General features: G+C 41.5%; 2 protein-coding genes and 1 non-coding gene across 13 annotated transcripts in view; 2 read left to right on the forward strand and 1 right to left on the reverse strand.

Moving 5' to 3' along the window:
- Positions 1–7,245: 7,245 nt before the first annotated feature.
- On the forward strand, positions 7,246–9,422 carry tmem253 (transmembrane protein 253). 2 transcript variants are annotated; one of them, XM_006789455.3, is made up of 7 exons: positions 7,246–7,397; positions 7,534–7,695; positions 7,775–7,885; positions 7,989–8,045; positions 8,131–8,238; positions 8,380–8,526; positions 8,740–9,422. In XM_006789455.3, the coding sequence occupies exons 2-7, from the start codon at positions 7,534–7,536 to the stop codon at positions 8,791–8,793; spliced, it is 639 nt and encodes a 212-aa protein (XP_006789518.2). In that variant the 5' UTR covers positions 7,246–7,397; the 3' UTR covers positions 8,794–9,422. The 2 variants fall into 2 exon arrangements, with proteins under 2 accessions (XP_006789518.2, XP_035763117.2); XM_035907224.2 differs by having other exon boundaries at positions 9,315–9,422.
- Positions 9,423–10,452: 1,030 nt separating this feature from the next.
- frmd4a (FERM domain containing 4A) overlaps positions 10,453–22,676 on the reverse strand; it is a 99,616-nt gene continuing 87,392 nt past the window's right edge. For 8 of the 10 annotated variants that reach the window (XM_035907106.2, XM_006789453.3, XM_006789452.2 and 5 more), the window contains exons 15-24: positions 22,109–22,242; positions 21,872–21,994; positions 20,242–20,473; positions 19,932–19,988; positions 19,603–19,840; positions 19,219–19,377; positions 18,678–19,001; positions 16,407–16,990; positions 14,633–14,735; positions 10,453–13,667 (exon numbers count right to left, since the gene is read on the reverse strand). In XM_035907106.2, the coding sequence (XP_035762999.1) occupies positions 13,565–13,667; positions 14,633–14,735; positions 16,407–16,990; positions 18,678–19,001; positions 19,219–19,377; positions 19,603–19,840; positions 19,932–19,988; positions 20,242–20,473; positions 21,872–21,994; positions 22,109–22,242 (2,057 nt within the window). In that variant the 3' untranslated portion in view covers positions 10,453–13,564. Of the gene's footprint in view, positions 13,668–14,109; positions 14,182–14,632; positions 14,736–16,406; positions 16,991–18,677; positions 19,002–19,218; positions 19,378–19,602; positions 19,841–19,931; positions 19,989–20,241; positions 20,474–21,871; positions 21,995–22,108; positions 22,243–22,676 lie in introns of all 10 variants that reach the window. The other 2 variants (XM_006789450.3, XM_006789449.3) reach the window with 2 other exon arrangements.
- Positions 14,878–14,950, forward strand: trnam-cau (transfer RNA methionine (anticodon CAU)). The gene has a single exon. It is a non-coding gene; the product is annotated as a tRNA-Met (tRNA).

The following is a 22,676-nucleotide window of genomic DNA, read 5'->3' on the forward strand; positions in this document are numbered from 1 at the left end:
ACTTCCTGGCTTGTGTAGCCACTAGGTAACAAAAGCTCAACACTGCGCCCAGCATCCTGGAGCACTTCTGTTGTCTTTTGTACGTGATTCTGAGTTTGTACGTGCTTCTTAGTTTTTACGTGTTTTGGAGTTTGTACGTGCTTCTGAGTTTTTACGTGTTTTGGAGTTTGTACGTGCTTCTGAGTTTTTACGTGTTTTGGAGTTTGTAAGTGCGTCTGAGTTTTTACGCGTTTTGGAGTTTTTACGTGTTTTGGAGTTTGTACGTGCTTTGTCTCTAAGGGCCACCATAAATATACTTTATTTATTCACTCCACATAAAATGTAATAAATAAATCATATAATACAAAAAAACAACTATTTACATTTTAAACTTTTAACTATTTAAATTTTCAGCCTTTTCCTTTTAAACAAATTTAACGTGAAACAACATAAAACACTGCAAACCACAACATAATTAGATATAAATTAAAATATTAAAACAAAAAGAAGATGCACATTCTCTGTCATATGGGCCTGCATGATTTCTGAATCCTTTATCATCTGCAACTGAAAATAGTAGATGATTACTATACCTTTCTAATGTGATGTTGTTGTCCCTCGCTCTCTTTCTCTCTGGCTCTGTTCCTGTGCTGCTGCGAGTGTAACTAACGCCCCTCCCCCCTCTGCCCAGCGCAAAGTACAGGCCGCGCTTGCGGAGTTTAGCGGAAAAAAGGGCGAGAGAGAGGGTGAGAGAAAGAAAGAAAAAAAAAAACCTCACGGCTCCCAATAAGGAGCCGGCTCGCGTCGTTCACTTCAAAGAGTCGGCTCTAAGAGCCATTTCGTTCGCGAACGACCCATCACTAATGTCCTTAACCAAGTTGTACCTTGAGCAGATACTTTTGATCCATGAACAAGCTTCTGAAATAAATCTGTCTGGATACTTGACCACTCTTCTTGGGGGAATCAATTGTTCATTTAAATTGTGTGTTTTCCTGACACCATCCTGATATTTAGGAGTGGTTAACAAATTTTAAGTAGGGTTGAGTTCAGGGATTTGGAAAGGCCATTGTAGAAGCTTAATGTTAGTCTGCCTGTTCCAAACCAGTTTTGATGTTTGGGATCATTGTCCTGTTGAAACACTCTACTGTCTCCCAGTTTCAACTGTGTGGCTGTTGATTTAGGGTGAAGTTTGAGCATTTGGAGTTTGCCCTCCTGCACTTTTTTTTAATTACGAGTACGACCGACAGCAAAACACCTGAGCACTACCCTGCTTGACAGTTGGTACTCCTCCAAACATGCCTTGAACGAATCTACCAGTCAGAGTCAACCATGATCACTAATGAGAAGTTAACAGGCCTTGGCTTAGTCAAGTTAAAGCTATTGTAGAACATTCAGCACCACATAAACGGTTGAATGGTGAGGGAAACTGCCAAGAAGGTGTTTGGTATTGGATTTAGACAGAGGAAGGAAGATGAGGAAATACGGGGAAGTATCAAAAAGAGATAAACTGGAAAACAAAAAAAGTAGACATGACTACTCGGAGGCTAGGAGTACAACAAAAAGCAAAGTAAAAGGCTTACAGTGAACTGTATGTGAACCTGGACACTAGAGAAGGAGAAAAAGACCATGGAGCTAGTTACGGTGATTAAGGACGGGGATAAAAATATGCTAACAAGTAAAGAGAAGAGAGAAAGTAGAAGGAGTGGTTAGCTGAGCTCATAAATAAAGAACACCAGAGTGAGGAGGGTAGATGGAGGACAGTTAGTGAGTTAGGAAGTGCAGAGGATTAGTAAGGAGGAAGTTAGGGCAACTATGAAGAGAATGAAAATTGGACAGGCAGTTGGTCCAGTGGAAGTATGGAGAAGGCGGTGGACTTTTTAACCTGACTGTTTAACACAAATCTCAGAGAGTGAGAGGATGTTTAATGGAAAAGAAGTGTATTGGTACTGATTTATAAGAACAAAGGGAAACGGGCAGAGCTGCAGTTACTAGAGAGCTGATGAGATATGGGAAAGAGCTTTTGAAGTTAGGTTCAGAAGAGATATAACAATCAATTAGGAGCATCATGCCTTCATGCCAAGAAAGAGCGCTACAGCTGGAATGTGCTGATGACGAAGTATAGAGAAGGTCACAAAGAGTTGCACTGTGTCTATGTGGATCTAGAGAAAATATGTAACAGGATGCCAAACAGAGGAACTGTGGTATTGTATGAGGGAGTCAGAAGTGGCAGAGAAGTATGTGAGGGTGGTGCAGAACGACAACTGGAGATACAGATAGGTTCAAGGTGGGGGTGGGATTTATCAAGGCTCAACTCTGAGCCCGTTCACAGTAGTGATGGACAAGCTGACAGATGAAGTCAGTTTAACAGTTAAGGCAGAAGTGTTCATGGGATACAGTGTTTGTGGAGAGCGCTGTGATGTGTAATGAGAGTGGGGAGCAGGTGGGAGAGAGCCTGGAGAGGTGGATGCATGCTCTGAAGAGAAGATGAATGAAAGTCAGGAGAAACAGGATGTGTTTGTTTTATATTATAACTTACAATGTTTTCAGATTGTAGTTTGTTTTTTAACACTTCACTATGACACATTTACACGTATATTGTAAGCTTAGCATTACTAGGATAATGTCTATTGTTGCTTCCTCAGTGCTTGGCATTTCAAGCTGCTCCTGCAGGGATCCAACCACAGTGCCTGAAAAACAGAAAAAGCTGCCCAAATAAAGTCCAAGAACGTAGGTCTTGAGGAAATTTTAGAATTATTTGCATCGTCACATTTCATTGATTAAATACTATATCTGGTGCGACATGATGACCTGATTCAAAAGGTCTTACACCCTCCCCCTGCAGCTTCCCATTGTGGAGTTTCCATTTGTGTCTGGCAGCTTGAAACGGATGAAGAGGGAGTGGGTTATTCCACCAATTAGCTTTTCAGAAAATGTCAGGGGTCCTTACCCCAAAAATCTGGTGAAGGTAACTGCTGCCATGCAACCCTAATTCCACAGAAGTTGGATGCTGTGTAAAATGTAAATGCAATGATTTTCAAATCTCATAAACATGTATTTTATTTACAATAGAACATAGTAACATATCAAATATCAATCACGATCATTTTACAATTGATGACAGGAAGACAAATTTGGGAAATGCTTTTGTTACCACTGCATATCACTTTCACTTGTTTTAACAACAATTCTTAGAACTTAGGAAACCAGCTTCAGTACTTTTGGGAGAGGAATGTTTCCTGATCTTGTTTGATGCAGGATTCTTGTTGCTCAACACTCCTGGGTCTTATTTTTCGATCCTGATGGGCCAAAAGCTTTCAGTTAGTGAAACATCTGGATTGCAAGAAGGCTAGTTCAGTCGACTATGAAGTCATGCTGTTGTAACAGCTCCAGCATGCAGTGTCACATTGTCCTGCTTTTCTGGAGGTGCTAGCTATATTTCTGGATCATGTTCACATATGGCTTCTTCTTTGCATGATAGAGCTTTAACCCGCATTTATCTGTGTTCACAGACAGGGATTTCTTTGCCCATGCAGTAATTTCAATGACAGAATCATGTCTATTTTTAATGCAGTCCTGCCTGAGGGCCTGAAGAACAGTGCATCCCATGTTGATTTTCAGCCTTGTCCTTTGGATGCAGGGATAAGGAACAAATTTGTAAATTTGTAAAAATGACTTTATTAGATTTTCAAATCATTGTATTTGGTTTATTTTTTACATTTTATGCAGTGTCTTCACTCTTTTGGAATTGGGGTTATATAAACCAAGTGATATTGTATTCACCTCTGCTCAAATGACATTTTTATTTTTGGGGATTAGCTGAAGTCCAACAAAGAAAAAAAGGTGGCCATAACTTACAAGATCACTGGACCAGGAGCAGATCAGCCCCCTGAGGGTGTTTTTACTGTTGATCGGCAATCAGGGATTTTGTATGTGCATATGCCGTTGGACAGGGAAAAAATACTCACAAGAGAGACTCACATGAGAGGATAAAACACACCTTTTGACTATGCTCAGTTTTGCAGTTTTTAATAGATGTAAACAGGTTAAAGCAAACATAATTCTGGTGGTTAGGAGAATGGTTTGCTAATGATTGAGAGAAAAGCAAATGGGAGATAAAGCTTAGAAAGTATTGAGTGATTGGATTACTTGCAGAGTTGGACGGCTGATTGAATAATCCTGGTGGGCAGAAGGAGAATAAGCAGACCTGGAATGAGAGATTCTGTGTTGGTGATGCAACACTGGATAATGTATTACTAATGAAACTAACGAATAAAATAGAAGACTTAGGGGAAAACACTGATGATGTAATAAAATTGCAGTATGACTGCCTGAGAAAGTTGATGCCGCAGTCACACTAAAGTAGGGGGTACATTTTTCTGAGGCTTTTTCTACGGTGGCCCTGAAAGGTCAAACGCACTACAAATGCAATCCTTCACATGTTTTGGTTTCTGCCACTTCCTCAGTGCTTCACTCACATTAATGTCTCCTTCAAAAACACTTCCCTTGATTTTTTGGTGAGATTTGTTTTATTCAACTTCCTTCGTGTTTTGTGTGTTTTTGCAGCATTTTTATATGTGCTGGTGCGTTTGACCTATCAGGGCCACCATACTTCCCTGTTTTGTACCTAATTTATATTACATATGTTCATCTTGTGTTATAGGTCTATGACCTGAGCCAGCTCCACAGAGGGCTTGATAACCGTCCTGAAGTCTTCTGCACTGATGTTCTTCCTACTTCACAGAGCTGCCCAAACTACCGCCTACAAATACAAGCCAATGCAAAACCCAATACATGTATTTAATAGCAAACCTTTGGTATATATGTAAAGATTTACAGTTTATATGACTGTAATATTTTCAGAGTCTTATATGTGCCTGTGGCTGTCCCCTCTTAGAATATATGTGCTGCAGACAGTGAACCCACAGCTCCTCCTTATGACTCTCTCCTGGTGTTTGACCGTGAAGGTAAAGGCTCTGAGGCAGATTCACTCAGTTCGATGGAATGGTTGAGCATTAATAAAAGGTGGCGATAAAGAGCCGAAGATTCTCTGAGGTGAAGTTTACTGGATATTTCATTTGCAAACAGCACCTCCTGGAGGATTAAATGAGGAACTGCTGTTGTCCTGATCAAGTGTGATACATTTTTATTTTTTATTAGGGTTTCTAAGCTAATTAATATAATGATTAATTTACTTTTATGGTCTCATGTACTGGATTTATATATGTAATATTTTTCTATAATATGTATCTATGCATGATCGCTATATTGTTTGACACAGAATATGAGATTTAGGTTTTTTTTCTTGTAAAAAAAAGAGATTTTTTTTGACTATTTTCTATCCAGTCATTGTCTTTCTATGCATGTACTTTATTTATGTGGAGTTATTTTAGGATATTTTAGTGTTTGAGTGAAAAGAAAAATCTTTGTATCTTTTGTTATTTGTAATGGCTCAATGATTGTTGGTAACCGGGTCAATTAGGTTCAGCCGGGACTTTATTGAGGGTCATGCACACATGCGTAGCTATACTCCAGTGACCATAGCTGACTGTATTCTAGGGGCCAAAGCAGGCAACACTAAAGGAAATTTGAAACTGCTAGCTAAGGATAAACATAGATTTCACATTGGCAGTAATAGCACAAATTATTTGTTTGATTTAAAAAAATATTTTCCCACAGATGTGTATTTAGGTAAAGAATCTCTAATAACTTCTTTACTTAGACACTTCCTCTCTGATTGATCTTTGATTTAACTTCAGTATTTTCAGTATTTTCCTCTAAACCATCATCATTATTACTTCAATTTGAACTATGATTAATCTATATTTATTAACACTCTATGTAACATATCTACCTTATTATCCTAACAGAGCACTTCACTCGCAGGCTGTAGGCTTCCTTGTGGTTCCTAGAGTTTTCAAAAGTAGTCTGGGAGGGAGTAAAATTGGAGGCGGAGCCTTCAGCTTTCTGGCCCCTACATTCCCAGTTTGGATTTGGGAGACAGACAGACTCTCTACTTTTAAGATTAGGCTTAGAACTTTCCTTTTTGACAAAGCTTATAGTGAGAGCTGGATCAGATGACCCTGAACCATCCATCTCTTGGTTATTTTGCAATAGTTTTCAGCTGCTGGGGGACATCGCATTAAGCTCTGAGCATTTTCTTTTCACTCCCTTCGTGTTTATACACCACTATGCATTCAATCATTAAAAATGATTAAACTAAGGCTCTTTGTCTCATACAGTGTCTTTTGTCTCGCCTCTCTGTTCCCTCTTCTCTTTGCCCTAAACTTTGAATTGAATACCAAGACTTTATGAGATAATTATTTTCTCATTCTTATCTGATATGGGATTCTAGCTGCTCATCAATTTTGGGTCTCATTTGTTGTATTTTTCATTTCATGATGTGCCAAATGTTTTCAACTGGTGAAAGGTCTAGACTGCAGCCAGGCCAGTTCAACAGCCAGACTTGCTATGCTGTCGTAATAGATAGAGCAGTATGCGCTCTAGCTGAATTATGCAAGGCGATCCCTGAAAAAGGATCATTTGTAACAGTCTGAAACATGTCTATACCTTGATGGTGCCTCTCTAGACTCGCAAGCTGCCAAATTCTCGGTCACTAATGCATCTCCATACCATTAGAAATGCAAGCTTTTGAGCTGAGCTCTCAAAAAGCTGGACACTTCCTCTCCTCTTTAGTTAGGAGGATGTTTGGTTTTCAAAAAGAATTTAAATTTTTGATTTGTACAGTTAAAATTTGTACAGAGAAGATGGCGTTGTTTTAGAATCATCATCACATATGACTTGTGAATGGCACTCTGAATTGTTTTCAGCCTTTAACCTCAAGCACAGAGATTGTAATGTAGATGGTGAGATATTCATATTCCATTCTTGCTCCCTCCCAACTTTTTTTTCCAGTGTCTTGCTATCAAATTAAAAATTAGATATTTTTTCATGAAATAGTAAAATGTCTCAGCAGTAACATTTGATTTTTTACTATTTTCTATTGTGAATAAAATGTGAGTTTCACAAATCACTGCATTCTGGGGTTTTATTTTTTAATTTTGATTTTATACAGCATCCTGATGTTTTTGGAGCTGGGGTTGTATTTCTAAGTATTCTTCTTGTGTCTAAAATGAACCAAGTCCTCTGATCTTACAGAAAGCCCTGCCTTCAAGCTGATAAGCACTTTACTCATGGCTAACACGCTCTCTGAATCACTTCCTCAGCAGTGAACTTTAACCGTTCATTATCATCCAACCCAAGTGAACTTTGACCAAACAAGTTTACTGTGTGGTACAAGAAGTAACTTTGTAGCCGTGAGAAAAGCTGTTCAATGTCTGTTATTCTGGTTGGATGGATATTTTCTGTTTATATGAAAGCCCGTGGATGAATAAACAAGGGCTTTACAACATCTGGGCAAGGTAAGAGGTCACAGACTGAAGTTAAATGCAAAATCTGAATCCGAAGGCGTTCATATCAACCATGATCTGTTTGGCAAAATTTCAAATGATTTGTGCAGCATTTAACATCCATACAAATCATCTTTTTCCCTAACAGATGAGGCAGAACATGTTTGAGGAGGGACTGTACCAAGTATTTTTTAAGGATACACCCTCACCATCCCCACAAACTGAGGTCACCAATAACGGAGAGCTAAGCAATGCCAGGATTCATCGTTGGTTCGGGGCTGTGGTTAATACTAGACTTTTTGTCAGTGGGGTAAGAAGCTCGCCCAAACTATTGATTAACATCCTGAAGCTTTGAACCTGCCCATCTTATATTCTTTATTCCCCCTCAGGTGATTCAAATCCTCAGTGCCGTAGTTTGCATACTAACCACAATCACTCACGCATGTGTGAGCTACAGATGTGCTGTCTCCATGACAACACCAGCATGGTCAAGCATATTTGTGAGTCCACATCTGCTTCAGCTGACATGCACACAGTATAAAATTTCTGTTTTAAAAGAGAGAAAGCCAAATAGGAGGTTGTACCTGTTTTTTGTTGTTCCAGTATGTGGCTGCTGGGTGTCTTGCGATTGAGGTTCAAAGAAAAGCGAATAAATTGAAGGTAAAAAGTTTGGTCAATTCTTATGTGGCTTCTTTTTTACTTATGTTATGATCAGCCTGACTTAGTTTATCTTAACAACAAACAGATCATCGCTCTGATGGGTGTGAATGTCTTTAGTCTCGTGTTTGGATTCTCAGCTTTGCTGGCCAACGGTATCAGAGCTGCACAAGCCGTCACACTCACTTACCAACAGGTAATTCTGCATTCCAGTAACTAGGTTTGAATCTTACTTTATAATAAAGAGGTCCTGTAAGGAATCTCTTTTGGGGGTTTGTGTTCAGCATACACAGAAAACCTTACAATCGTTCTTTTCTTTCTGCCTTCTTCTCACTAGCGTGCTGGTTCTTATGTTGCAAGGGCGAGCACCATAGTGTTCACCGTACATTGCTTCCTGGCATCACTCTACATACTTTTCCTGTCCTGGAGGGGTCTGCGCCGCTACAGTTCTCCCCATTTTCAGGTTTACAGTCGCGTCTCACAGGTAAATATTGGATGATAGGGTAAAATAAAAAACCTGAGACTGGGAGAAAATCCTAATGAATGCTGTGACTTCTGGTTTAAAGGAATACAGGAATGCAGTTTAATTCTGTCAGCTTTTTTTTAGGGCATGATGATGTATATTGAATTATTTAATTGGCATTGATTTGTTAATCACTGCTATCTTAGTGTTTCATCTGGATGCTTTTCTTGGCAGGATCCAGATGAAACCAATGGGCCTCTCCTGGAACAAGTGGAATTTAATATGTGAAAGATCTGAAATCTCATTGTTTGCAAGCATAGTTACTGTCATTAAAATGTTCGTTTGATCTAAATATAGTAATGGTGTAAATCTGTTAAAGGCAGTAACCTATCCTCCAGACAACCATTCACCCTCACACTCACACCTCTGGATTACCTGGAGACAGCTGACATAGACACAGGCCTCCACAGAGACTTCAGACTGGCTGGTGGAGTCAAACCCAGGGCTCCTCTTATTGTCAAAAACATTGACAGTGGAAATTGCTGTCATATATAAATATGTCAATAAAATTTGGGCTTTTTTATTTTATGTTTTGTAATTCAAAGGCTATAATGGTTAAAACTGCTGCCATGGTTTTCTTTCTTCGTTTACTTCGATGTTATTCTGCAGAGGGCACTAGAGGGCGATGCTGCCACAGATTTTTCACATCGTAAACCAGTGTGATATTTTACTCCATTGCAGTAGTTAAGCGTAAACCTGGATAATGAATTTCATTTTATTATTTAAGGGTTTTTTTTCTTTTTTTTCAGCACTCAGGACCTTCAGGGCTGAGAAGCCAGAGTGATCTAATGAATATGTATCTTCTTCAGTTGTAATCTATCCGTCGCTGACTGTAAATAAATGTTCCTGTTGAAAAAGCTTGAAAGAATCTGTTATTTTTTTCCCCTCCCTCTGGATATTTTTTCATGAATGTCAGTGGGATTTTAAGCATCTTACTTGAACCCTAACCCTCGTCACAAACTCAACATACACTCAAAAACTGCACATCACATATGTGCATGTCTAATAGTTCTTATATTTATGTATTGTGTAGTAGAGGGTGTGGTGTGTTTGAGTATTTCAGTGATGGAGGATTTAATTAGGAATTTAAACGAAGGTCATACACCACTCCTGCAGCAAGAACTCTCTCTCTCTCTCACACACACACACACACGCACACAGACACACAAACATGCACAAACAGACGTATGAGTGGAAAAAAATCCAAGTGCAGTTACTTTCTCACGGCAGTTCGGGCTAACAGCTTCCAGCTGTTGCCTGGCTGGGAGAACTGCTATGGGAACACACCGAGTACAAAGACTAACGTGGGATTAATTAGTAAATGGACACAGAAGTGGTACAAACCAAAGCAGGGTGATAAAGCTGGGTGTCCTGGCAGAAACTGACACTGTGCTCATGTTAGCAGAAACCACGTATCATCACAAAGGATCACAACTACCGTTTGTGAGTTTGGGGCCTGAGTGCTAGCCTTAAAATAGTAGAGCACACGATAAGTTAAACACACATTTCAGCAGAATTTCCTTAAAGGAGGATTTGGTTTTTCAGTGGATATCAGCAAATTAAAAAAGGTGATCTGTTGAGCTGTTTAACCACGTCTTCTGATGAGTAATATCTTTTCTGTTTGGAGTGTATCTTCCCTTCTGACTCTACAGGAAATCCTCTCAAAGGTGCAGAAGGGAGGGAAGTAAATTAAGCTCGGATGTTAGGAGAGTGAGTGTGTCCGGAGGAGAGGAAGCGGTGACCACATGTTGGGATTCCCTTTGATAAGTCTGGCCGACACTATGACCTTTCAGCTGAATGGCCTCAAGGTATCTGATCTTGAAGCACTTTGGAGAAAGAGAACGGAAGAAGTGAAAAAAGAAACGACAGACCACTTATCTTGAGAACATTCATCAATAATTTATTTTCTTACTCTCAAGAACCACCACAGCTTCTCGTCTTGAAAATTTCATCATCAATTTTGAACAACACAGTTTTGAAAAATGCAAAGTTACTATACAAATTCTTAATAGAAAAAAGAATAAATTAAGTGTGGAATTAAGGTTTTTTTTTTAATCAATTCCACATTTGTTTTCCTACAACACCTTTAATGTTCTGTTTCAGCTGAAGAGAACTGATAAAATTGAGTTACATGCTCTATTGTCTGGTAGAGGAAGTGCTTCTACTATTAAACTGTTTGTTAAAATAAGCTTCATTTTGCACATCTGGTATTGAATCTATTGATAACAATGAAGAGATGTCTAGATCCTACGTGACAAAGCAGTAAGTGGTCATTTTGTAGCACCTGAAAGGGTCGTTACAATGTCCGAAACTTAAAAAAAAACAAAACAATACTGGTTCATTTAAAGTGGAACATTGTTAAAACAAAGGATGTGAATGTTAAAAACCCCACAAAATCTAACAGTGCCCCATCAGTACATACAGGAAAAGACTTGATAAAATAGTTAGTTCATTTCTTCTCTTGGGAGTATTACAAAAACCTCATACATTAGTATGGAGCACAGGAAATATGTTGTTTGGAAATATGAAGGGAAGGGATGTCACACGTCTTCACAATGAGCTCAGAGGTCAGAGATTACAACAAGGTCAAAATGGTACTTTTTTTTGGTGCGGGATGACACCAAGGAGTAAAACGTGCTAATGGTAACACGAAGGAGCTGGGCGCTGTCTTTGGGGTCTTCCTTTCTCAGAGGATCTTCACGGCATGCGTGGGATTTTTTGTCTAGCACAGAAATGTTTCGGAGGGAAAAGCAAGATCAAACTCAAATACACTCGAGTAAAGAAGTCATATTAGGCGGTAACCAGTGATCACTGGTTCCAACTCTGCTTAAAGACTTATTCAATTTGGCCAAACTTGGCAGGAACAACTGTCCGAGAACTAGCCATGAAGGAGGTCGGGCGAAACCTTCTTAGTAAAATATTGTAAAAAGGGGCAAATTACAACAACTCACAGCAGTCTATAAAGGAAATACAAATGAAAGACGTACCGTTCCTCTCATACCAAGAAGCACAATACACCTTTTGTCCAGTCTGAATGGTGCTATAGGATCTATCACTGAGATTCACAACGTGTTTTAGAGCAAAATAACACTTGGTTAATTTAGATTTTGAGGAATAAGGAAACAGTGGTGAGCATTAATTTGCAACGGAAACATTTGTCAAAGGAAGAGAAGGAAAATGGCTAAAAACAACCAAAATTCCTTTTATTGTTATTTATTTTTTATTTTTTTACAAAACTAGATGTGCTTTTCTAACCCTGTTCTGAATATTTGATTGATTAGGACGTGTGAGAAAAATAATTCTCTCCATTTGAGCGGGTTAAAGTATTTGTGTGTTGGCTTTAGCGTTTCTTCCCTGACAGCAGGGGTTTTAATTATCTGATGCCTGAAACACAGAGAGGATTGCCCTTTAACACCTTGTGGTTACACTGATATGAGAATACACTTACTGTAGGTCCAGCCCTCAAAGACACTGTTAATGTTGTGCTTTCAGACTTAATGGTGTTAAAATACATTTTTATTTCACTTAATACCAAATAAACCCTCGTTGGATGTCATCCGTCCGCTGTGCCTCACTGTAATTTCATAGAATGGCTTTCTGCTGTGGGGAAGTAAAGGGGCTGTGTGGTTTGTAATGATTTCAGTAGTAAATTACAGTATTAATGTAAAGCACCAACATATTTGGAACAGATAAAGTAAGATGAGTAAACACAGTGCCATAAAGGGATACTCAACATGGTGAGAGCTGGTGTAGAGCCAAGATCAAAGGTTAAACAATTCTCACTGAGCCAATGCAATATTAAAATAGAAGTAATGCCAAGACATGTCAGACATTTTTTCTTTCTTTCAGGGTTTAATATGAAACAGTGCGCAAAGGCCAGACCAACAAACTTCAGACAAAATTTAAAAAAGTGCTGTAATGACTGAACAGCACCCATAAATGACCTTTTCTTCCAAGCCTCCTCTACTCCCTGGCTCATACACCATGTGATCAAACATGCTGCTGCGGACAGAGAAATCCTCTGAAGATCACAGATATTAAAATAAACACGAAGGATGAAGTCAGTGAAGAAGGCAAAAGAGTAACGCCAAACAACCACAAATCCAAATTCCCCCTATCATGATCCTTGAATTCACTCCGCCGATTCAAACCAGTCCAAAGACTTCTACTAGGGTTGTTATTGCTATAGTCCTTATTAATATCCAGACAGTCTCTCAGAAACCATGCTGATATTGTCACTTTGAATGCAGTTTTCACTTTTTTTCTTTGTGCCTGCCCAAGAACTCTGGTGTGACTGGTCGATTCAGAAACTGTCTGTGGTTGTGGGTAAAAGAGAGAACTCCTGAACGTTTCAGTCATCTTTTCTTTTTATAAATACGCTGGAAGAAATAAAGAAAAAGAAAGACAAACAAGTGTTAATGGGAATGAAATGCAACACAGTTCGTTTGGGCCTGGAAATGGGTTTTAAACTGGTGGCTCAAATCCAGCAGGTATCCTCTGACTGGGAGGCAGTGCACTGGAATAAGTCTGGGGACCAAAGACGAATATGAAAGAGATCCTGGAATGGCCTGTGTTGTTTCTGCTGAGTTTTGAGTTGCATGTGGGACATTTTGCTGTGCTCTCTCTTCCCATCGCTCGCTTCCCGTTGCCCTGTTATTTGTGTGCTGCAGTAGGTGAGTAAAGAAAGGGCTCTGTGGTGCTGTAGGGTGACAGTTCAACAGCTGAGGTGGCATTTCTCAGTCCGTCCTGTGAAATCTGCCCTTAAAGAGCCCAGCGAGTAGTCCCTGTCCTGCTGAACTGCAATAGACAGGTCATAATAAAGAGATGGTGAGATATTAGGAGGAGGGAGGCTCACGTCCAGCCCGTCAAGTCTGCTCAGGGCAGGGTTTCTGCAGGGCTTTGAGGATGAGGTTGTCGGTTGTTGATGGATAATTGTGGGGGACAATGGAGAGGCAGTAGGAGAGGGCAATGGGACTCTTCTAGGCCCCACAGGAAGGTCTCAGACCAGCGTTCCAGGTTTGGCCTTGTCTTGTCCGTACCACTGGACATCTGCCAGCTCTGAACACAGAGGGCTGCTGAGAAAACAGCTGTCACTCAAAGTCCTGCAGAGGAAGAAAGACCAGAATCAGAACAGATGCAGGGCAGCTTTTTTGTCTTTGTCTGCTGTTTGTGAGCTTTTTTGTTGTTGTTCAATCTCTGGTCTGTGACGGTGCACGGTTAAGTGTTGTTTATTAGTGAATCTTGTGAGCTGCAGTAAAGCAGAACGGAGCAGAAAGCATGCAAAATTCAGGCAGATACAAGCAGAGAGGGAGTTCATGACACGTATACCTCCACCGTCAAAGAGCAAGAAATGAGAAATGAACCACAACTGTCAGTGCCCCACAGATGTGCATTAGTTTATCACGTTTTGATGGGATACATTTTTATGAATGAAAAGTTGGACTAAATTTGGTCTTGATGTTCTATAATGAAAAAGGTTTGCTTTAAAATCTACTGATATTGCATTTTCCTAGTACTACGCTAGATTTAGACCACAGACGGTACCTCTATGCATCAGAGCTGGGCTGAGGGGGAGACTGACAGACGTCCTCAGTAGGAGAGCAGTCTGCTGTCCCGCTAAACCAGGAGAGAGGACACACACATAAGGAAAGGAGGGTTAGTAAAGACAGAAAGATGGACAAGAAAGAAATGACAAACAGTAAGCAATAAGAAGATTTCCAAGAGAAAAAATTAAGAGTAATAGGTGTGTAAGATAATCGAGAAAGACAGTGAAGAAAAAATGTACATAAAGACCACAAACAGGAAAACAGGCGGGAAAATACAGACATATATGATCTGACTGAAGTCTGAAAAGAATTAGGAAGTGTTTTGCACCCAAAATCACAGACAACGACACAAAGGAAAGCAGACACTCGAAGTTTGTGAGTGTGTTAAGCGTGAGTCCTGGACAAATATGAAGAAAGAGAAAAAAGCTGAGCAGCAGATGCAGTTTTCCCTAATATTCCTATCCGGCTTCAACATCTTGGCAGCTTTTCAGCCACCTTATGCGTGCTTGTGGGTTTCTTACCCGCTCTGCCAGTTAAGGATGTGTTGTGGGCTGCAGGGAGGTGTGGGTGTAGCTGCGTGTTCACTTGACGGGGTCATACTCCTCTGGCTGTGAGGGGAAGCAGCTAAAGCAAAAAAAGTAGAGTCAGACAAGTGACACAAAGACCAGAGGTTACAGTGAGGTGAAAGACAAAGGAATTCCAGCTATGCTCGGGGGTGGGAAATACACTGTGAGCTTGGGTGGGAAGGCTGAGGGGGGGAGAACAGGCCTCGTTGGCGCAGTAGGCAGCGCGTCAGTCTCATAATCTGAAGGTCGTGAGTTCGAGCCTCACACGGGGCATGGCTTCTTTTTTATTTTGTTCTTAGCCCTTATCTCTTCATATGGACTTGTCAAAAATGCATTTACTACACACGTCCACATAATAGATGAGCAAGGCCTAAAATGTCATGCTTGGGCCACAAAGATGCATATTTACTTCCCCGAAGGGACATTCGAAGGTTGATTGTCATTCAAGTGAGAAAACTGGGCGAAGATGTGAGAATCCTCACATAAATGCGGGAAACATTAACGTGTGTGCGACGTGACCAAAGCCTGTGAGGCTTCAGATCACAAATCATTTAAATTCAGCTTTAATTGCTAAACATTATTAATTTATGTATAATTAAAAATAAATGCGAGTTGAACTGCTGAACTACTCAGTAAGAGTTCTTAATCGGAACCCTAATCTCTGAATATACATGAATAATCTCATTAATTATTGCACGCATGGGTCACACAGCAGGCAGCGTGAAGGTCTCATAAAATAAAGATTTGGAGTTTTAGTTGCATTTTTAAAATCAGCAATACCAGCTAGTAAATTACAACCAAGACCAACACAAATCAGTTTGTCAATTCAATTCAATTTACATAGAGTCACACAGACAGCCATCTCAGAGTGTTTTACATTGTAAGCTATATTAAGAGCGAGAACCACACGATTAGATGATCCCTTATGAGCAAGCACTTGACAACAGTGGGTAGGAAGAACTTCCTTGTAACAGGAAGAGACCTCTGTCATTACCAGGGTCAGGGAGGGCCAGTCAGATACCATTTGGGGTTAATGAGAAAGAGAAAAAGACAAAAGAGTAGAAGAGAGAGATCCAGTTTTGGATAGGATATATGTTCCTATCCAAAGCTAGAGTTTTAACAGGCTTGCCTTTTAGCTCAAGCAGCCAACCGGAGGAACACTGCTTCATACCCACACACACGCCTCACTCTACTGACGCCTTAAACAGTCTATTGCAAAATTTCCCATCCCTTCTTCAAAAACATCAATACCACTAGAAAAGATTAAAAGTGTATTTTCCTGCTGCTCAAACTCCATATTTAGTCAAACTGAGCAACTGTCTACCCTCGTGAAATTAAAATATTAGCTTAAGAAGCTCTGTCATTTTTTCTGAATGCAGAGATATTTGTAAACCGTTTAATTATTAACTATTGTTGTTATAATCTAAACATTTATGGAAAACTAATATAGAACTGCTCTCAGTCAGAAGATCTGAAGCTAAACGATCCCTCAGTAGTTCCAATAAGCTGAGGAGCAAAGGAATTCAAACCATGCTTTACATGTGGCGATGGCCTTGGTTTGCTTTTTTGTCACGGGGTCATTTGACAAAATTAGTGACAGCAGGGATGTACTGCATGCCTTCTCAGTGCAGTAGCGTGCCAGTCTCATAATCTCAAGGCTATGAGTATTAGGCTGTGACCGCTGATATCGGTTCACCTGTTTAAGATAAGGTTTCACGATGAGACCTACCTGGTGAGCCTTTGGCGAGTGTTCCTACTCTACTTCCTCGACCATGTCCCAGAGTTCCTTGCTGTGACCCAGTCTCAGAGGATGTGGATCCCGAATGTGAGTGACTCCTCTCCTTTAGGCTCCCTGAAGACCTCTGGTACCAGCACCGCAGTTCTTCAGAAACGGCCGCCCTCCCACCTCCTCCGCCTCCACCACCCTCTCTCCCCAATGATGGAGTCCTTACGATCTGAGAGCGTGACGGCGTAAGTCGGCCGCTTCCCTCTCCTCCCTCCTCTCCCCCCCAAGCCTCTTTGTACAGTCCCCCAGCCGTGTAGGAACTGGAGGTCTTGAACTGAGCCTTCACGCTGTAGTGTCCCTCCTGATCACTCTCCAGGCTGCGCACCACCACGGGGTTGGGGCTGCCCTCTACATATAGAGGGTACTCTTTGATGCGGTACTGGGAAGAGGGCTGGCTCTGGCTATGGAGGTAGACGCCATGGTGTCCCCCTCCCACTCCACTACCACCTAATCCTCCACCAGAACCGTTCTTAGCTGCCAGATTTGGCATTGAGCCAGAGTTAGAGGAACCCAGGTGACCTGCAGACCTGCAGAGAAAACAAAAAATGATATACGACAGTCTTACACATGAACATATATATATGTACAGTGGGGCAAAAAAGTATTTAGTCAGCCACCGATTGTGCAAGTTCCCCCACTTAAAATGATGACAGAGGTCAGTAATTTGCACCAGAGGTACACTTCAACTGTGAGAGACAGAATGTGAAAAAAAAATCCATGAATTCACATGGTAGGATTTGTAAAGAATTTATTCGTAAATCAGGGTGGAAAATAAGTATTTGGTCACCTCAAACAAGGAAAATCCCTGGCTCTCACAGACCTGTAACGTCTTCTGTAAGAAGCTTTTCTGTCCCCCACTCGTTACCTGTATGAATGGCACCTGTTTGACCTCATCATCTGTATAAAAGACACCTGTCCACAGCCTCAACCAGTCAGACTCCAAACTCCGCCATGGCCAAGACCAAAGAGCTTTCGAAGGACATCAGGAAAAGAATTGTAGACCTGCACCAGACTGGGAAGAGTGAATCTACAATAGGCAAGCAGCTTGGTGTGAAAAAATCAACTGTGGGAGCAATCATCAGAAAATGGAAGACATACAAGACCACTGATAATCTCACTCGATCTGGGGCTCCACGCAAGATCTCATCCCGTGGGGTCAAAATGACCATGAGAACGGTGAGCAAAGATCCCAGAACCACACGGGGGGACCTGGTGAATGACCTGCAGAGAGCTGGGACCAAAGTAACAAAGGTCACCATCAGTAACACACTACAACGGCAGGGAATCAAATCCCGCAGTGCCAGACGTGTTCCGCTGCTGAAGCCAGTGCATGTCCAGGCCCGTCTGAAGTTTGCCAGAGAGCACATGGATGATACAGCAGAGGATTGGGAGAATGTCATGTGGTCAGATGAAACCAAAGTAGAACTTTTTGGTATAAACTCAACTCGTCGTGTTTGGAGGAAGAAGAATACTGAGTTGCATCCCAAGAACACCATACCTACTGTGAAGCATGGGGGTGGAAACACCATGCTATGGGGCTGTTTTTCTGCCAAGGGGACAGGACGACTGATCCGTGTTAAGGACAGAATGAATGGGGCCAAGTATCGTGAGATTTTGAGCCAAAACCTCCTTCCATCAGTGAGAACTTTGAAGATGAAACGAGGCTGGGTCTTCCAACATGACAATGATCCAAAACACACCGCCCGGGCAACAAAGGAGTGGCTCCGTAAGAAGCATTTGAAAGTCCTGGAGTGGCCTAGCCAGTCTCCAGACCTCAACCCCATAGAAAATCTGTGGCGGGAGTTGAAAGTCCGTGTTGCTCGGCGACAGCCCCAAAACATCACTGCTCTTGAGAAGATCTGCATGGAGGAATGGGCCAAAATACCAGCTACTGTGTGTGCAAACCTGGTAAAGACCTATAGTAAACGTTTGACCTCTGTTATTGCCAACAAAGGTTATATTACAAAGTATTGAGTTGTATTTTTGTTATTGACCAAATACTTATTTTCCACCCTGATTTACGAATAAATTCTTTACAAATCCTACCATGTGGATTCATGGATTTTTTTTTTTTTTCACATTCTGTCTCTCACAGTTGAAGTGTACCTCTGGTGCAAATTACTGACCTCTGTCATCATTTTAAGTGGGGGAACTTGCACAATCGGTGGCTGACTAAATACTTTTTTGCCCCACTGTATATTTCCCTGCTCTTACCTGTGTCTTTGCCTCTGCCTCTGCCTGGCTTTGGAGGGTGAATCTTCTCCCAGAGTAGAGTAATTTGGGTTACTGCCAGGGGGTCCTCCAGACGGGTAATAATGCTCCGAGCTGCTTTGGCTGGTGCAGGATGAACAGTCATCCAGTGGGTCGGAGCCATTGGAGCTGCGTCCTGGGCCGAGGAAGAAGTCAGGGCTGCCCAGGGTGTGCGGATGTGCGTCGGAATCGGATGCCAGCAGTTTGCCCTGGGACTCAAGGCTGGAGCTGCGGTTCCTAAAGTGCTGAGAAAGACTGTGCAGACGGGTGGGACTGATGTCCACTGACCTGTGAGAGTTGGCAGAAATACTAAGTGTAAAGACTGGGCTTAAAAATCTACTAACTTATTTAACACAGAAACTGCTGTAATTTCTAGTTAAGTAAATGGAAAAATAGAAAGAGCAGCAAAGGAGAGCTAAAGTGAAGAGGTCCAATGGCTTATTTCCAGTTGGGAAACAAGGCTTAGTCAGTTTACCTGCCAGGAAACGAAGGTATATCAACTGACCTGGTGGAATGTACATAGTGCGGGGTCCTGGTCCTCAGGTCCGGAGTTGATGGCATGCTGGACTGAGAATTCCAGTGAGGAAGGTTCCTAATGGGGCTGCTCTGCAGAGAATTACTACCCCCTGCTTCTGCACTGCCCGAACTCGGGAAACGCCTGTGACTAGACAGAAGTTAATAAGTTACATTCAAAATAAATGCAATTATTATCATCAGCATCCACTGACTTTCTACATTTGCTGGCTGCAGTTCCTCTCTGCAATTATACTTCTTGCACACACACTCCTCTAACAGTAACTTGAATGAACTACTTGTTGTCTAACTCTGATTAAATATAGCAAGAGATCACATTGCTATATTACAAATTTAAAGGCAAACTCACTCATACCTCGAGTGAGATGAGCGTTTCTTGACTTTCTCATAGGGCTCATCCAGTGATGATTCGCTCCACATCTTGGGTTTGATAGGGGATTTGTCATAGTCAGAGCGTGTGTAGTGCAGGTGTCGCAGGCCATCCAGGGACTGCGGTGGAGGGGGGCGACTGTGAGATGGTGGTCTTGGAGGGAGCCCCTTATGAGGTGAAGCTACTGGAGAGAAGGTGGGGGTACCTGTAACTTGAGGATCATCTGAAACAAAGTAATGATTGGATTAGACATTATATTATTATTAGGAACAGCACAGCTATCAATGGGAATAAGGCAAGGGACGGAAACTCACCATCATCCAAGACCAGTGCATCAGACAATGAGCTGTCTTCAGAGCCAATATTGGCTTCTATGGGACATAAAAACAAAAACAAGAGGTTACAAAATCTAAAAGCTTTTGTGTCAGTGTCATTGTTTTCGGATCTTTATTATATCAATAGCAAAAATACTGAAAATGACTAGCCTCGCCATACAATGGGTGGGTTTATATAACAGTACAGATAAGAATATTGCTGTCTGTGGTGGCAATTACAGCAAATTGATATGACATAGATATGAAAGCGATTTGATTTTCCCTAAGTGAACAGGCAGTTTATTGGTACCTTCTATGATAAGCGACGCTCTCTGCGTAGGCTTCTTGCCAGAGCGGACCCGGTACTCATTGATGGAGTTCTCAATTTCCTGGAGCTTCTTCAGTGCATTCAGATAAGAAGTCTTCCTCTGTTTCTTCAGCTTTTTACTGCTTACGTGAGGATCGCTGGCGAGACGCCTGGCTGCCTCGGTAATCTGTGACTGAATGGCAAACTCCCGCTCCAAACGCTCAAGTTCTTCTTCCTGGCAAATACACAAACATGATTGCAAACTTAGAGTAACACAAGCACTAAGTTACTGGATCCACTCGCAGCTTTTAGCAACAGAAATGTAGGAATGATCCAAAAATAACAAGTTCTAGTTTGCAGACACGGATTCAGAATAACTCTCCCATGCAATGTAGTTCGGTTATACACATACAGAAAGCCTTGCCAGAGAAAACACACTGAAATCATTTATCTGTGCTGCAGCCGTGCATTTTCTCACCACTGGATAATCTCTATTGAGACACTCTGTCCCCAGTAATAACGCCTCTCCATCAATCTGTCCTCTCCTCTTCTACAGCTCTCCTGAGACTTCTCAAATCAAACAGGTGAACAAAGTAAACATATTCTGTTTAATGCACTGTATATATACTGCGTGTGTTGCCTGGACAGTAAAATGTATACAGACATACCTCTACTGTTAAAACTCATGAACATGACAAGAAAACAAAGTCCTGTGACACACTGTGTCCATCTAGCACGTAATTCCTTCACTGACATCTGAGCGCGCACACACATGATTTCACTTGTCTCCACAGAGGCAGAACAATGATGTATTCACTTGGGTTGACTTCATAGTGGGCTACCTCATTTCTGAAGAATCCCTCTCACTAACAGTGGCTTTACGCTACAGCCGAGCGGCTTCTGTTTCTGTGTGTCTACGAGTTTAAGGTGCTCCGTGTAGATCAAGAAACACCGTTTGTGCTTGCGATGCACTTTTGTGATATCGTGTCCCTGGATTCTTTTCAAAGCACACAAACCTCTGTGGAACACACCCACATGAATGCCTGCACACATGCAGGAGCACACACAATCCTACTATCACCACTTCCTGTGGTGAGAAACCAGCCGGGCTATATTTAGAAGTTCTGCTGCTCTGGAAAATCTAACCGTGGCACAAAACCGGCAGCGAGACAAAGCTACTTTACAAGATCAAGATGTCTCAGATTGTGGCTTTTCAGGGTTCTCAGTTTTCTTTGTTACTTCAAAATTAAATTCTGATAGAATCGGTTACTTTATTATCATGTGAATCCTCATCCCACTACATTTTGAGAGTAATATGTAGAGTATATTAGCTTCATTTAAATCCTAAGGAAACCCTTGATTTGCTCAGAATAACACAGAGCCCTTAAACAGCACTACTGTTCAGTGCGGACCATTAACATTACAGCTAGCTTAAGAGGAGATAAACTCACTAAACTAATTAACGCTGACATATTCCAGCTGCTGCATTACACCACTTGGCCAAATACATATACTATTAGGTATTCATTTCAAATGCTGACTCTGCTAAATGAGCTCATGTTTTTATTTGGGGAGTATGAGACTGGAGTGAGAGATAAGGTGCCAGTAAAAGAAATGGAAGTTATGGCCTCACCTCTCCCTTAGGTAGAATTTTCTGCTCATCCAGTTTGAAGGCGGTACCGATCTTCCGTCTCACAGTTGGCGGCTCCTCTCCCGGATCCAGTGGATATTCCTTTGGAAGCTTTCCAGTCAACTCCTGGAAAAATTTAAGGAGAAGGAAGGTAGGAAGTGTGAGGCCACTGAAATGAGATTAGAAAGGATTTACGCTTTTTCAAAATATTCACCAATTCAAACAATTATTTTCGCTTACCGCCTCCCGTATGCAGATGCTCTTGAGTTCCTCTAGTCTCTGCTTTAGCGTTTCCTCCAGAGCTTCCTGTCTGGCCCTCAGCGCTGCCAGCATGTCCTTCTTAGCCGTCTGGGAGCTGTCCGATTCCTGAGAGCCTGCAAGGTGCAAACAACACGTAAAGTGAAGACAGGAGTCAGAGTACTGTTCCGAGGCAGAATCTGAAGCAGAGGGAGAAATAGCTTGTGCACCTGCTAGTCTTGCAGGATGTTTACAAGGAAGTGAGTGGAACGTTTCGATAAGGAGGAAGGGGCAGTTTAGGACAAAGTCGGTGACGCACATCTCCAAGACCCCGAGGTGGTGCCAGTCTTGTTTGAAAACAACTCATACCCTCCCAGTCACACTGTGTTTCTTGCTCTCTCATTGACCCCTTATGTGGGGATGACGGACAGATGGACACGCAAATACTAAAAAGTACTGGTGAAAATGTTTTTGTTAGAAATAAACAGCTGTCTATAATTCTTAGATAAACCCAAATTACATTAAGAGTTTCTTCTATTTTGGAGGAACGTTGAAAGATTTCTGAAGACTT

The sequence above is a fragment of the Neolamprologus brichardi genome, chromosome 7 (assembly GCF_056152115.1).
Source record: "Neolamprologus brichardi isolate AB-2024 chromosome 7, ASM5615211v1, whole genome shotgun sequence".
NCBI lineage: Eukaryota > Metazoa > Chordata > Actinopteri > Cichliformes > Cichlidae > Neolamprologus > Neolamprologus brichardi.

Excerpts from the sequence above, each read along its gene's own strand:
- tmem253 (XM_035907224.2), top strand. The coding sequence starts at position 7,534 with ATGAGGCAGAACATGTTTGAGGAGGGACTGTACCAAGTATTTTTTAAG. Across the intron at positions 7,696-7,774 it reads CTAGACTTTTTGTCAGTGGG|GTGATTCAAATCCTCAGTGC; the intron begins GTAAGAAGCTCG and ends ATTCCCCCTCAG. Across the intron at positions 8,046-8,130 it reads GAAAAGCGAATAAATTGAAG|ATCATCGCTCTGATGGGTGT; the intron begins GTAAAAAGTTTG and ends AACAACAAACAG.